The sequence below is a fragment of the Alexandromys fortis genome, unplaced genomic scaffold (genome assembly GCF_014885135.2).
Source record: "Alexandromys fortis isolate MF-2015 unplaced genomic scaffold, M_Fortis_MF-2015_v1.1 scaffold_88, whole genome shotgun sequence".
Lineage (NCBI taxonomy): Eukaryota > Metazoa > Chordata > Mammalia > Rodentia > Cricetidae > Alexandromys > Alexandromys fortis.
Genome location: NW_026067961.1, coordinates 5,038,172 through 5,052,607, shown reverse-complemented (window position 1 = coordinate 5,052,607; position 14,436 = coordinate 5,038,172). Strand labels below are relative to the sequence as shown.

Here is a 14,436-nt window from a genome sequence, read left to right as displayed (position 1 = left end):
GTGCACCATTGTACACCTCTGCCAAGGAGACCAGAATAAGGTATTGGATCCCCAGAGTCTGGAGCTAAAGAGAGTTGTGAGCTGCCATGTGGGTACTGGGAATTGAACCTGGGTCCTCTGGAAGAGCAGTCAGTGCTTTTAACCACTGAGCCCTCTCTCCAGCCTAATACTTACTGTTGTTGGTGCCTCTTTTATGCAAGAATTCCCGGCAATTTCTTATACCCATGCTGCCAGAGGAGGAGGCAGGCCCTCCCACTCTCTGGTCCTCTCTATCACTTTTCTTCCTGGCAGACAGCAGAGCCATGAGCTTGCCTGAGCACATTGTGTCAGGGTATAGTCACCAAAGTTAAAAGATTCCAAGGTTTGCTAGAACAAGCTGACAAAGGCAAATTTGTTACAGAATATACAAACTTACTACATCAGAAAGGCAATCCGTGAAATTACCCACTAGGCCAGCATAATTCAGAACTTGTGGATTTCTGTTTGTGTAGAGGAGAAGGGGAATGTAGACAAATTTCAGGAGTGAAACTGGTTGTGGGGGGATAGTGACCCCGGAGGCAGGAGTTAGCTTGTAAACATTGTATTTGTGGCACATCTAGGACTGGTGTTGTGGATGGACTCCAGGGCCTCTGGTGCTGGGCGAGTGCTCTCTGAGCCACACCCCAGACACCGGCTACTTTGTTCCGTTTGCTGAGGTTTTGTTTTGGTAATTCAGCAGACCACAGACCTTAGCACAACGGTTTCCATGATAGAACTACTATTCAGGATATAATGGCACACAGACAGCACTACTTGCCACAATGAGAACAAAAAGCTAATCCATCAAAGTCCATAGTTCTGCGAAGTCTCTAAATGTAGTTTGCTTTTTGGCTTCTGCAGTCTGGCTAACTGCTCTTGTTCACTGAAGTGTGTCAACCCACAACATGGTTTTTGTACTTAAAAGCTCACGCTGAGAAAGACTCAGTGCTCCATGAGGATCCGGAACACCAGTGTAATCGAGAACTGGCTAATAAAGGCTTTATCGGCTTACACCTGTGCCCAAGTAGCCGACTGGGGTGGATACCTCCCACGGTAGCTGTCCTGATTAGTTACTTTGTTTCGTTTGTTTGTTTTACCAACTTGACACAGGCTAGTGCCATTTTGGAAGAGGGAACCTGAACTGAGGAAACGCCTCCATCAGATCTGCTGTTAGGCAAGCCCTGCAGTATTTTCTTGATTAATGATTGATATGGGAGGGTCCAGCTCAAGTGTAGGCGGTGCCAACCCCCAGTGGGCGGTCCTGGGTTTAGGAAAGCCAAGGGAGCAGCTAAGTGGTCTCTTTAGCTCCTGATGCCCCGGGTTCCTGCCTTGAGTCTCCGCCCTGGTGTCCCACCAAGATGGACTGTAAGCTGAGACGTGTAATAGACCTTTCCTCCCCAAAACGCTTCTGGTCAGTGTTTGTCAAGCAAACTAAGACACGGTTATTGAGACAGGCTCTCATGTAGCCCGGGCTGGCCTCAAACTCACTATATAGCTAAGGATGGCCTTGAACTCTTGCTCCCTCTGCCTCTGCTTCCCCAGAGCTAAGATTACAGGTGTGCACCACTATCCCCAGATGACTTTTTTTTTTTCATTGTGTTGTCTGGACTTTAATCAAGTTTCAGAATCAAGTATCCTCCTGCCTCTGTGGCTGGGATTGCAGGCATGTATATACCACTGCCCCCCAGCCTCTGGCAGCCTTCCTTTGTGTGGACCACGACAGCAGAGGTACAAGGCGGTCATGTTTCCTCGCTCGGGGCTGCCTTTCTGAAGACGAGATGCCAGAGAGAGCCACTCACTGGGGCTCTCCCCTTCATCACCCCCTTGGCTACCATCCCAGGAGGAAGCGCAGACTGACCTGAGAGTCCTTGCTTGATCGGCTGAAGAAGCATCCGGGGGAGCTTTGAGAGTGAGTTGCCCTCAGGCTGGGCATAGAGATGGGAGGAACCGTTGTGGATGTTTTGAGTCAGGTCCTCATTCTGTAGAGTTCAGGCAGGCCTAACTCTAAGTTACCCAGGTTGGCCTGGAACTCATCCTGTAGTCCACCCACACAGGACCAGAACTTTTTTGATCCTCCTTCCTCAGCCTCCCAAGGGGTTAAAGGTGTGCATCGCTCTGCTCAGCTACAAGACTACCTTTCCTACAATCCCCTGCACTGGAATAGCCCACAGACTCAGCTGCCTGGGGGAACTTCCACCTCCGGAGCCCTAAGCGTGTGGGATGTTGCTCATAGTCTGGATGCAAGGGGGAGCCGTGTAGCCCCACAGTGCCGATGGCTTCCGCAATACAATCCCCAGGCCATGAAGGTGGGAAAGGGAAGTATCTGGCTGTAGCTCTGTCCTGTGCTGGTGGATGATGCACGGCTCGGCAAGGCTGTAGGCTGCAGTGCTCCCTGATCAAAGTACTCTAGGGGATGTGTGTGCGCTCCCTGTCTTGCCCTCCCGCGGCTTGAAGCACACAGTGTCTCACCGTAGTTAACTGAGGCTCTCATGTAGTGCTGTGAGGACCCCCTTCCCTGAAGAGATGCAAACTGTGTCTACCTCCGCCTCCTAAGGTCCCATTTAAATCATGTGACAGTCTTCTAGGTGGATTTTTTACTTAGCATTATGCTTTTATAAAATATGTTTTTATTGAAACAGAATTATGTCCATTTCCCCCTTCCTTTCCTCCCTCCAGGCCCTCCCAGGTACCCTCTCTCCAACAGCAAATAGCGGTGATTTGCTGCTTGCTTAGAAATGCTGGGGATCGAATCTGGGCAACATGAAATGCTTAGTAAGTGCTCTGCCACCAGGAAGCATCCCCGCCCCTGAGACAAACCCACTAAAGGGGTTAAGATGGGGCCACATTGCCAGCTCAGAGGGTTAGAGCATTGGCTGCTCTTTTAGAGGACCCTGGTTCGATTACCAGCACACAGCAGCTCACAGCCATCGATAACTCTAGTTCCAGGGGATCCAGGGCCCTTCTTCTGACCTCCTCAGATATAGACTTACACGGCACACAGATAGACATGCAGACAAAACACCCTTACACATAAAAAAAATGTATAAAGTGTTTTAAAATGGATGAGGTGGTACACACCTGTTATCCCAACATTGAGGAAACACACCAGGCTGGGGTACATCCTGAGGCCCTGGCTCAGAACATCAAAAACAGCAGCTATATCCCAGAGACAGAACACTTGCTTAAACATGCCCAAGGCAGTCCTAGGTCCTATCCCCCAGCACAGCCACAAGAAGGCTGAAGGGCGAGACGGGGAGCTCAGTCATTAAGTACTCCTCTTGCCAGCACGAGCACCCAAGTTCAATCCACAGAGCTCCTGTTAAAAAACTGGGGAGGTGGAGACAGGAGGATTGCTGGGGTGGCTAGCCGGCCTGTCTAGTCTAAGTTGTGAGCTCCAGGCCCCAGGGAGATGCTTCCCCTCAAAGGAGGTGGTCAGTGCTTCTGAGAATGACAGCCCATGCACGCGCACCACACACGCATCCAAATCAAAAAGTAAATAAATAAATTAAGTAAATAAATATAACCCTTATGTATTTTTTAACCACAGATTTTAAAGTGATGACCTTGGAGGGAGGGACGGCTAGCGAGATGGGTCCATAGTTAAAAGTATTTCCTGCCCTTCCAGAGGACCTGGGCTGGGTTCCCCACACCCACGTCTGGCATCTCTCAGCAATTTGTAACTTCAGCTCCAAAGTGAAGCTGATATCTCTGGCATCCAAGGGCACCTGCACACACATGACGTGTGCACAAACACACACAAATAAGACTAAAAATAGTAAATCTTAAACAGTTATCTATAACAAAGAGGCTGTGCTTAATCATCAGAAAACATGCTGGTTGCTGAGGAACTATGACAACATGGCTCTCATGCCCCGGGCCCGTGGTTCTGAGGAACGCACCCTTCTATACTGTCCACTGAACTCTGGGATAGATGAGGTCAAATTCTGTTCTTGGTAGAAAAAGAACAGAGCAAGCTGATCATGACTTGGGAACTTCCCCTCCAGGGGCTGAGTCAGAGCGTGGACGGCAGCCTCCCTGCTTCTGAGACATTGGTCAGAAGCGTGGACAGGTGCTGAGTGTTTAGACCAGACTCCTGTTCCGGCCTTTCTCCTCCCTCACTACTCAGCATTTTGGCCTTGGGTTCTCCGGGCCAGGGGACACACCCCTGCTGGGTAGAGCTGGGGGCAGGGCACAGGTGAGGAGATGCCTGAGGCCGGCCTTGGACTTTAGACATCTTGTGTCAACCCCTCTCTAGACAAGGTGCGACCCAACAGCTCTGCTGAAGAGCAAGTGTGCTTGATTGGACCTCATCACGATTCTTTCCTTATCGTGACGGCTGCCTGACCCACCGACCGCTGCCCGTCCCTGCCTCAGAGCAACCCCCAGCACATGCCCGCCCACCTTGGTTTGTATCCAGGGCTTTCCACAGTGCTGTGTGTACATGAATAATCTGCCATGCCGCCCCTTGACGTAGAAAGACTAAAGGAGAGATGTTCGTGCTCACTAGAATGCTAGATGTAATTTGAAGGTAAGCAAAAGCGATTGCAATTGTGATAAGGTAGGAGCCGGGAAACCTCCAGCGGCATCCAGCGGCATGCTGGGGTCCTCTGACCACCCACTGCCAGGGGAAGACTATACCACTGGCTTTAAAATCTGCAGGGGTGGCAGTGTGGCCCAGTGGTAAGAGCTGTGGCTCCCTTCACAGGCATGGAAAATAAAACCAAACCTGATCGCATCTCTTCCCACCTCCTCAGTTAGTTGAGACAGGTGATCCCAGCACTCTGTGGTGGAGGCAGGGGGACCAGGAGCTTAAGGTCGTCTTCACTACAGATGGTGTTTTAGGCCAACCTGGGTGCCATGCGATAACCAACCACCAAGGGACTGGAGGTATGACCCCAAAGGACTCGGGGCCAGTTCCCAGCACCCGCATGGTGGCTCACAACCATCTTTAACTCCTGTCTGAAGGGTCTGATGTCCTCTTCTTGGCTCCTTCAGGCACCAGGCATGCTCGTGGTACACATACATGCATGCAGGCATAAAAGTTAAATAAAAAATCAAGGTGTTTTTTTTTTTTTTCAAAAGAACAACCTCCACTCAAGGTCACATGTTGAATCATTTTATTAAATGCTTTCTTTCCCCTTTGCAGTGCTGCAGGGGAACCCAGGGCCTTCTTCACAGTGGGCATCTGAACTTCATGCCCATTCCTTTCCCAAATGTTCCTCTTGGAGACCAAGTCTCAGGATAAAGTTCAGACTGGCTACTACTCGAATCTTCCCACCCCAGCATTCCCAGTCTTGGGATATAGATAGATAGATAGATAGGTAGATAGATAGATAGATAGATAGATAGATAGATTTGTTACAAAGCCCTGTGTGATGGGTAGTTTTAAATGTCAACTGTGTCAACGTAGAATCATCTGAGGCAAGAGCTTCGGCTAAAGAAGTGCCCAGATCAGGGCTGTGGGCATGCCTTTAGGGGACTGTCTTGATTGTTGATTGACAAGTCCCAGTCCATTGTGGGCACTCCCTAGGCAGGAGCTCCTGCACTACATATACCGAACAAGAAAAGGCTACCTGAGAGCAGTAGACGGCTTCCGTACACTTGTCTCTTTCTGCTTTTGACCGTGACTATGACGTGGCTGACTACGGACTGAGTGCCTGCCCTGATCTCCCCTCGTGACGTACTGTGACCCAGAAGTGTGAGCCAAATAAATCCTTCCTCCCCCAAGTTGCATTTGGTCTGGAGTTTTTAACACAGCAACAGAAAGGAAACCAGGACTCCCAGCTTCTCCAAATTCTTAATGCCTTTCCTATGTTCCTATCGAGAAGCAAGCTTCTGAACTCAGCAGGCAGAGGCAGCTGGATCTCTGTTAGTTTGAGGCCAGCCTCATCTACATAGATTCTGGAGAGTCAGGGCTATGTAGAGAGACCTGTCTTAAAAAACAAACACAAAACAAAACAAAACGAAAAGGTCCAGAAAGCAAGGCCACAAGCCCCGCCAGTTGTCTGCTTGCCCATCTTGCCAGTCTCCTCCTGTTCCCTTTTTGCACTTCAGACAACTTGATTTTGCAACTCCTTCTTTGCGACACACACGCTTAGTGTGTTACCAATAGCTTAGTACATACTGTCCCCTTTCCAGTGCCCACCGCCACCAGAGAACTCTTTCACCTTCCCCTACTTCCAGCTCAACCCCTACCCCGACTTCCCCACCCCTGCCAAGGGCCATTAACAGCCCCGAGTTGCTCAACGTGTTGACGTGACTAAACTCAGTACGTGACTACGCTCAGTACGTGACTATACTCAGTACGCCGCTTTGTTTCTTGTCAGTTGACTTGGGAAGAGTGGCCTCAACTGAGAGACTGCCTTCATGGCTTGTGGGCAAGTCTCTGGGGCATTTTCTTAAATAGTGATCGATGCTGGGAGGGCCCAGCCCATTATTGGTGGTGCCACCTTTGGGGCGGTGGTCCTGGGATAGATAAAAGAAGCTAGCCATGGAGACCAGACAGTAACCAACCATGCTCCTCCATGGTCTCTGCTCGGTTCCTTTCCTACTTTTCACCTTGAGTCTCTGCCTTGGCTTCCCTTGAGGACACTGGTTTCAGGAGGTGTAAGATGAAATAACCCCTTTCTTTCCTAAGTTGCTTTTGGTCGCGGTCTTTATCACAGCACTAGGAAGTAAAGTAGGGCGTTCTGTTTCCCCAGAGAGAGTCCGAGCCCCAAGAGGCAAGCCTATTTTTTGTACACATTACCTCTCCTCTCTGCTGTAACAAAAGGCCCAGTAAACACCAACACTGACTTAAAGGAAAATCGTACGTAAACTCACAGCCCAGGAGAAGTAGCTCCAGGATTCCAAGTTTTCCTTCTCCACCCCCGTCCTGTCCCTTCCTTTCCTTTCTTGCTTCCTTTTTGTTTTAGATCTTGGTACGGGAGAATTGTCTGTATTCTGTCAATCTTGTTTTAAATAAACACTAATTGGCCAGGCAGAAAATATAGGCGGGAAAACCAGACAGGAAGTAGAAATGATACTAGGAGAACAAGAGAATTCTGGGAAGGAGGAAGTTGTTTCCTCCCCCTCTCCTGCCTAGACCACCAACGCAGCAGGATGTGATCTGTAACCACTGAAAAAGGTACTGAGCCACATGGCTAACTTAGATCAGAAAAATGGGTTAATCAAGATGTGAGAGTTAGCCAGTGAGAGGCTAGAGCTAATGGGCCAATCAGCTTATAATTTATGGAGACCTATGTGTGATTTTCTTTGGAGCTAAACAGTTGTGGGGTACCAGGCAGGACAAAAACCCCAACAAACAAGCAGCCAGTCCCTCATGTTACAAGATCTGGTCTTACACAGCTGTCTATCCAAAGGTAACTTTGATCTGATGACCTGCCTCCACCTCCCAAGTGCTGGGGTTACAGCTGTGACCACACCAGGCAAGACCTACTCTACAACTGTGCTCTGGCAGTTTCTGGGTTGTCTTACTAATCGTGATCTTGGAATTGAGATCCAAGACCTGCATCTTCATCCCAGAACTCTTGGCAAAGTTCTTTCCCCATTTAGAAGCAACTTGAGGGGCTGAGAGGTGGCTTAGCAGTTAAGAGCACTTGCTCTTCTAGCAGAAGAGCCAGGTCTGGTTCCCAGCACCCACAGGGTGGCTCCTAACCTTCTGGAACCTAGTTCCAGGGGATCTGTCTCCCTCTTCTGACCTGAGCAGGCACCAAGCACACACGTGGTACACACACATACATGAAGGCAAAACATTCACATACATAAAATGAAATAAATCTTTTAGAACAAGGGCAGGATGGCCAGGGAAGGCTCTGTCAGCCACTGATCGCGGAAGGGGGCGGGGAGTGGAGAGACAATAAGAGGGGCAATCTGAAAACTGTGAAGATCCACACACTCCCCAACCAGAAGCTGTGTCCCCAAGAGTGCCCACTGCCCTCCTTCCACCCCTAGAGACTGTTAACTGTGGCATTGCTGGATCCTGACAATCAGGACAGGTCTTCAGGGGACACAAAGGACAGGACTATAGAACGGCCTTCGGGAGTAGCTAGTAGCTTGGGGCAATGGCCGTGGTTTCTGTGCCGCAGGTAGGTTGCGTTTGTGGCGAGAAGGACGGTTCAGAATGAAGAGGACGAGACAGAAGTGCGGCTCCATCCGGGGGACACAGGGTCCCGCAGCTGCGCTCCTCTCTTCACCGCGAGCCCTTAGGACTGAGGATGAGCGTTGGTTACGCAGAACTGCGACTGCGCAGGAACAAGATACCCGCTGGATATTCTCTGAGGGTCTGAACACAGGCCTGTGCGTGCCCTGTTGGGGTAGTCAAGGCAGGGATTGAACCCTCAGCTTTCAGATCCCTTCTTACCGCAAAACGGACAGAGAAAAGCGAAATAAGGGGGGGCTAAGGCTAAGAAGCCGGTCTCGGGCCTCTGCACGCCCCAGACGGCAAACTTGACCTTTCTTTTCGTTTCTATACCCCCACTTCTTACTCCCCAAGTGACACCGCCAACCACCCTCAATTTTCGTGCATTTTTTTTGGCGGGGGGGGTGTCTTTTTCAAACTCTGATATACACGGAAAGCTCTGATCCTGCCACGCCTTAGTTGGAGACCCTTGTGTTGGAGTTGTGTGGGAAGAAAACAGCGAAGTTTTGCTGAAGGGAGATACCCCCCCCCACTCCGTCGCCACCTAAGAGGACCTACATTCCTGGACTCATAGTGGGCACCGAATAAACTGCTGAAGGGGAAGGAGAGAGCAAGATGTCGGCCGATTGGACTTGAGCCTCAGCAATAGATCAAAGAGCATGTCTGACAAGGACGAAAATCTGCGGGCCTGGTAGGACTTTGCTCTGGGTTTTGGCCACTTGGCCTGCTCAGCGCCCTGGCAACTGCACACGTGTTGAGCGCAGGAGCGGGCAGTGGTCAGGCTGTGGGCAGACTGCTGGGCCCAGACCCACCTGCGGAGACTTACCCTGCCCTGCAGAGAAAGAGTGAGGTATTTACTGCTTTCCCCATAGTGATGAGCCTACCTCTCTGGGCCACGCAGGGTTCCTTAAAAAGACAAAATAAAAATTTCTCCTCAAAAAGTGTTCCTTGGGGCCAGGACATAGCTCAGCATTAGAGTGCTTGCATTCAGTTTGGTCTCCAGCACCAATAATAATAGTAAGAGTAAAGATGATAATAATAGTTTGGGCATGGGTCCTTGGGCAACCACTGACTCTCCACTAGGGACACTAGACTGTAGCCCTAGTCCTGGGGACCACTCTGCTAAGTCTCTACGGCCCCATCTGTCGCCCATTAGCTAACGTTAAGTATACTGGGCTGGTGACAGCTGCTTGGGTCCTAGTGTTCCAGACAGAAATAACCTCTCTAGTCACTCTGGGAGAGCATGACTGGTGGAAACCTGAGCGGTGAAAACACACTGAGGGCTGTTTCCTCTGGGTCCCATGCTGAGCCCGCAGTTTAAGGGGACAGACACGGTTGTTTAGCCAAACTCTAGAGGTTTTTACTCAAAAAGCAGAAGTGAAAGGAAGGGCCAGTTTCTCGGTGCCCGAAAGGGTTATTCTGATTTAGACTGGCAATAAAAATGCAATTGGCTGGGAGTTGGCATGACCAAAGTGCATTCTAAATGTCTTCCCTCCGCACATCGCACAGCTGGCACTTTGAGGAGCTGAGCTGCAGGCTGCCCTTGCGGAGCAACGATGGAGAAAGAAGAGCAAGAGAAGAAGGAAGGGGTGAGTGTGTGGCTGCCGGCAGCCCAGCCGTCCTTGAGACTCCCGGGGGCTCTGGTGGTGCAGGTCCAGCCTTCAGCGGGATGGTCTCTCTCTGGAAGAGGACGCTCGCTCAGAAGCCCCACCAACAGCTGGGCTTTTATAGTAGGAGGCGTGATTGGTGTTAATAGACAGATGCCTGTTAGGAATCATGCCCCTGGAACAGCTGTTGAGAAAGCACCAGGAATTGGGCTGCCGGGGAGGGGGGAGGTGGGGAGTGGATTTCAACTTGTAGAGTGCTTGCCTAGGATGCGTGAAGTCTGAGGTCTAACCAGGTGTGGCGGCACACGCTTGTGTCTTCGCAGTCAGGAGGTAGAGGTAGGAAGATAAGGAGTTTGAGGCTAACCTCAGCTACAAAGGAAATTCAAAGCCAGCTTAGGATAGAGACCCTGTCACAAAATAGGGTTTTGGTTTTTTTTTTTTTTTTCTGTTCCAAACGCACACAGTACAGCTGGAGGTTAGGTGTAGATTTCTTTGACTGAAGAAAATCCACTGTGCCAAGAAGGTGACATGAATCAGCGAATACTTTCAAGGAATTTGCATTTTCATCCTTCCAGGAGCATTTGCTCCTGAGTGGGTGAGAAACATGCATTTGTGCCAAATAGTGTTTATTGAGGTCCATAAGAAATACTGTTGGGCCCGGTGGTGGTGGCACACGCCTTTAATCCCAGCACTAGGGAGGCAGAGGCAGGCGGATCTCTGTGAGTTCTCGAGGCCAGCCTGGTCTACAAGAGCTAGTTCCAAGACAGGAACCAAAAAGCTACGGAGAAACCCTGTCTTGAAAATTAAAATAAATAAATAAATAAATAAATAAGTAAAAAGACATACCGTTGGGAAGCCTGGCCTGCAGCATAGAGAGTGGGAGTGGGCTTGGGAGGGAGAAGCGTCTGTTATTGAGGCCAGTTCCTTCCCATCTGAGCTGTGGCTAAGACTTTGGCAAGATATTTAATTGCAGTAACTTAGTTATTGAGATAGTACAACCGAGGCTGGCCCCAGACTCCTGATCCCCCTGCCTCTCTCTCCCTCTTAAGGGCTAGGAGTGTAGGTGTGTGTCATCTCACCTTGCCTAACTCTTTTAGTGTCTTCTCACCTGTCAGATGCCCTGATAGTCACCCCCTCTCCTGGGTGCCAGAACAGTTAGACAATGCATGGGAAGTGTCTGGCCAGGAGGAAAGGCCCCTCTTGATATTACTGTTTGGTTTATCCTGTGGAGCCAGTGACCTCACTATTGACACTGGGCACCAGGTATCTCTGTCTAGAGCTATGGGGGACCATCGGGGCCCCTGACTCACTTTATTTCAGGTATGATAAATGTCCTCTAGGTGGCAGAATCAACCCCTCCTTGCACCCAGGATCACTTGGATTATCTTGGTTTTTGTTATTGTTGTTGTTGTTTATTTGTTGATTTCCCAGTGCTGGGGACTTAACCCAGAGACTCTCGCATGCTAGGCAAGTGCTCTCCCACTGAACTACACCCTCAGTCATTTTCTCACTTTCAGTTTAAAATAGGGGCTCTCTCTTGACATATGCCCGCATGCCAGAGGAGGGCACCAGATTTCAGTGGAGGTGGTTGTGAGCCACCATGTGGTTGCTGGGAATTGGGCTCAGGACCTCTGGAGGAGCAGCCAGTGCTTTTAACCTCTGAGCCATCTCTCCAGCCCCTGAATGTTCTTTTCTTTTAAAGTTTTTTGATCTTTATTGAGCTCTACATTTTTTGCTGCTCCCCTCCTGACTCTTCCCTTCTCTTCAATACTCTCGCAAGGTCCCATCCTCCCAATTTACTCTGGAGATCTTGTCTTTTTCTAATTCGCATATATATTAGAACTTTGTATGTCTCTTTAGTGTCCTCATGTTGTCTAAGTTCTCTGGTACTATGATTTGTAGGTTGGATTTCTTTGCTTTATGATTAAAACCCACTTAATGACTGAAAAAAAAAATAGGGGCTCTCTAAATTGCCCAAACTGGCCTTGAATTTGCAATCCTCCTCCCTCAGCCTCCCAGATGGCTGAGATTCCAGGCCTGTGCTGCCACCACGCAAACCTCTCTGGGATTGTCAGGGCTGAGAAAGTGTTTGAACAGGTCAAATGCCATCACCTGTATTTGATAGGAAGGCACCTGAGGCTAAGAACTTGAATGTTCAGGGTCACAGAGACACTGTGCCCACTGCTCAAGGAGAAAGGAAAAGAATGGGGGTGTCCGCGTGTGGTGCACTCTGTAGATGAGCGCTCGGTGGAGGGAGACAGCTCAGACAGCCCCTAGCACGGGGCATGGGTTGACCTCGACTGCCCGCACCCCAGTTGTCCAGGCCTGAAGCCAGGCATGGAGCCTGGGGATTAGGAGAAACCAGGGAGGCAGAGGCTGCGCGGTCTTCTGGGAAGATGCCAGCCAGCAGTTGGGCCCAGCTGTCCCTCGGGAGCTGTGCAGCTCAGGCCTCAAAACTACTTCAGAACTGTTGAGTACAATTTCCTCTTTTCCCTACAAAGCAGCACCTTGGACAGTGAAGACGTGTTCTGTGATGTGTCTCTGACACAGCTGCGTTTCTGTCCTGAAGGGAATCGCTTGCCCTCTGTCCTCCCCAGGTCTTCCCTGTTGTCTTGTTATTAACTCACTAATGAGCTCACCCACATGTGACAATTACTATATACAGATCAGCTGGGTCGCGGGGAGGGGCTTCTTCCCTTCCCTGTACTCTTGAATCGCACCCAACAAGGCCAACCCCAATCTTGGCTATTTTACTGAAGCCTCAAGAGTGGGGTGCGGAGGAGGGAATCCAGGGCCTCCGCCGTGCTCAGCAAGTGCCCTGTCACTGAGCCACGTCCTAGTCCCAAATTCTTTTTCCTCCCTTACCTTGGAAGGAGGAAAAGAGAGAAAGAGAAAGTTGAGGTGAGACTGTAACTCGCGTTACACAGGATTCAACCACGTAAAGATACGCAGTTAATCGCTCTCAAAAGATGAAGGAGTCCCACTGCTTTGCAGCCTGGATGCTAAGTGGCAGAGGCAAGAATAGAAAGACACAAGCTGCATTATCAGACTCGGGCGCCAACCCGAAGAGCCGTTGCCAGGGGCCTGGGGAAGAGGTACCGGGCGGGCGATGCCGCTCAAGAGTACAAAGTTTCTGTTGGGTTGCGCGAGCCCTGGAGCTGCACGGCAGGGCCTGTGGTTGCATGGAGTGTCGCGGTGACTGGCAGGCTGACCGTGTTGATTGGAGCTAGTCCTCCTTGGTTGCTTGAGATTCACTGAGTACATTTTACACGTCTTCACCACACACAGACACAAAGATAACGACGTGAGGTGGCGAGCGTACTGATAAGCTAAACGGTGCTAATCGGTTCACAAAGCGTGCGCAAACACCGTGGTACACACGGCAAAGCAGCAAGCCAGACCTACCTGCTGCTTGGAAGGGAGGGCAGAGGTGGGGGGGACGCACAAGGAACACAAATTCAATGGAAGACCTGGCTGCAGAGAGAATTCCAGTCAGCTCAGTCAGCCTAGGCAACTTAATGAAACCCTCCCTCCATCTAAAAAAAAAATTTTTTTTTTGTTTTTTTCGAGACAGGGTTTCTCTGTGGCTTTGGAGCCTGTCCTGGAACTAGCTCTGTAGCTAAAAAAATTTTTTTAAAGGTAAAGGGGGGGTTAATTTGTAAATCTTTCCCCCACTAGTATTTTTGATCAAGAATAAAAGCCTCTTTCATTGTTAGTTGGTGCTCAGTCTTTTTGGCCCTATAGTTCCAGGCAGGGAAGGAGAAAGGACCCAGCTTGGGGGCAAAAACTGGTCAGTTTTGTTATTGGAGGTGGGATGAAGCCTCATGAGCCACACTCCTCATCAGAGGAGCAAAAAGCTGCTGAAGAGATAGCTCAGCATTAAGAGTGCTTGCTGCCCTTCCAAAGGACACAAGTTCAATTCCCAGCACCCACACTGGGCAGCTCACAGCTGTCAGTAAGTCCAGTTCTGACCTCTGGCCTCTTGGAACGCCTGTATTCACGTGCACATAATTAAATCAATCTAATTTTTAATTTTTTTATTTTTATTTTTTTTTAGACAGGGCTTCTCTGTGTAGCCCTGGCTGTCCTGGAACTCACTTTGTAGACCAGACTGACCTCGAACTCACAGACATCCCCCTGCCTCTGCCTCCCAAGTGCCGAGACTAAAGGTGTGCTCTAGCACTACCCAGCTGTAAATCTAGTTTTTAAACACTGCAGGTCAGCAGGGAAAGAATGCTCATGGGGCTGATTCAGTAACTTGTTCTGTTGGTTTGTGGCATCCACTGTTAGGCAGGGACTATTGGGGACCCCCTCTGCTGTGAGGGCCCCCAGCCCGTGCAGCTCTCTTCTTGGAGATTGAGAGAAATCTCTGGAGCTGGAGAGATACATGAAAGCCTAGAACTCTTCTAAGAGCTTTTCCATCATCAGGACCTGTTCTCGACAGTTCACAGATTAAGTGTGGTGTCGCATGCCTTTAATCCCAACACTGCAGAGGGAGAGGCAGACAGACCTCTGTGAGTTCAAGGCCAGCCTGGTCCACACAATAGAGAGACTCTGTCGGGGAGAGAGAGGGAGAGAGAGAGAGAGAGAGAGAGAGAGACAGAGAGAGAGAGAGAGAGAGAGAGAGAGAGAGAGAGAGAGAGAGAGAGAGAGAGAGAGAGAGAGAGAGAG

The 14,436-nt window shown here is 50.0% G+C and overlaps 1 protein-coding gene across 1 annotated transcript in view; it reads left to right on the top strand.

The window, feature by feature from the left end:
- The first annotated feature begins 8,688 nt into the window (after positions 1-8,688).
- Positions 8,689-14,436, top strand: part of Slc2a5 (solute carrier family 2 member 5) — a 24,383-nt gene continuing 18,635 nt past the window's right edge. The window contains exons 1-2 of the mRNA XM_050153404.1: positions 8,689-9,008; positions 9,668-9,747. Coding sequence (XP_050009361.1) covers positions 9,715-9,747 — 33 coding nt within the window. The 5' untranslated portion in view covers positions 8,689-9,008; positions 9,668-9,714. The remainder of the gene's footprint in view (positions 9,009-9,667; positions 9,748-14,436) is intronic.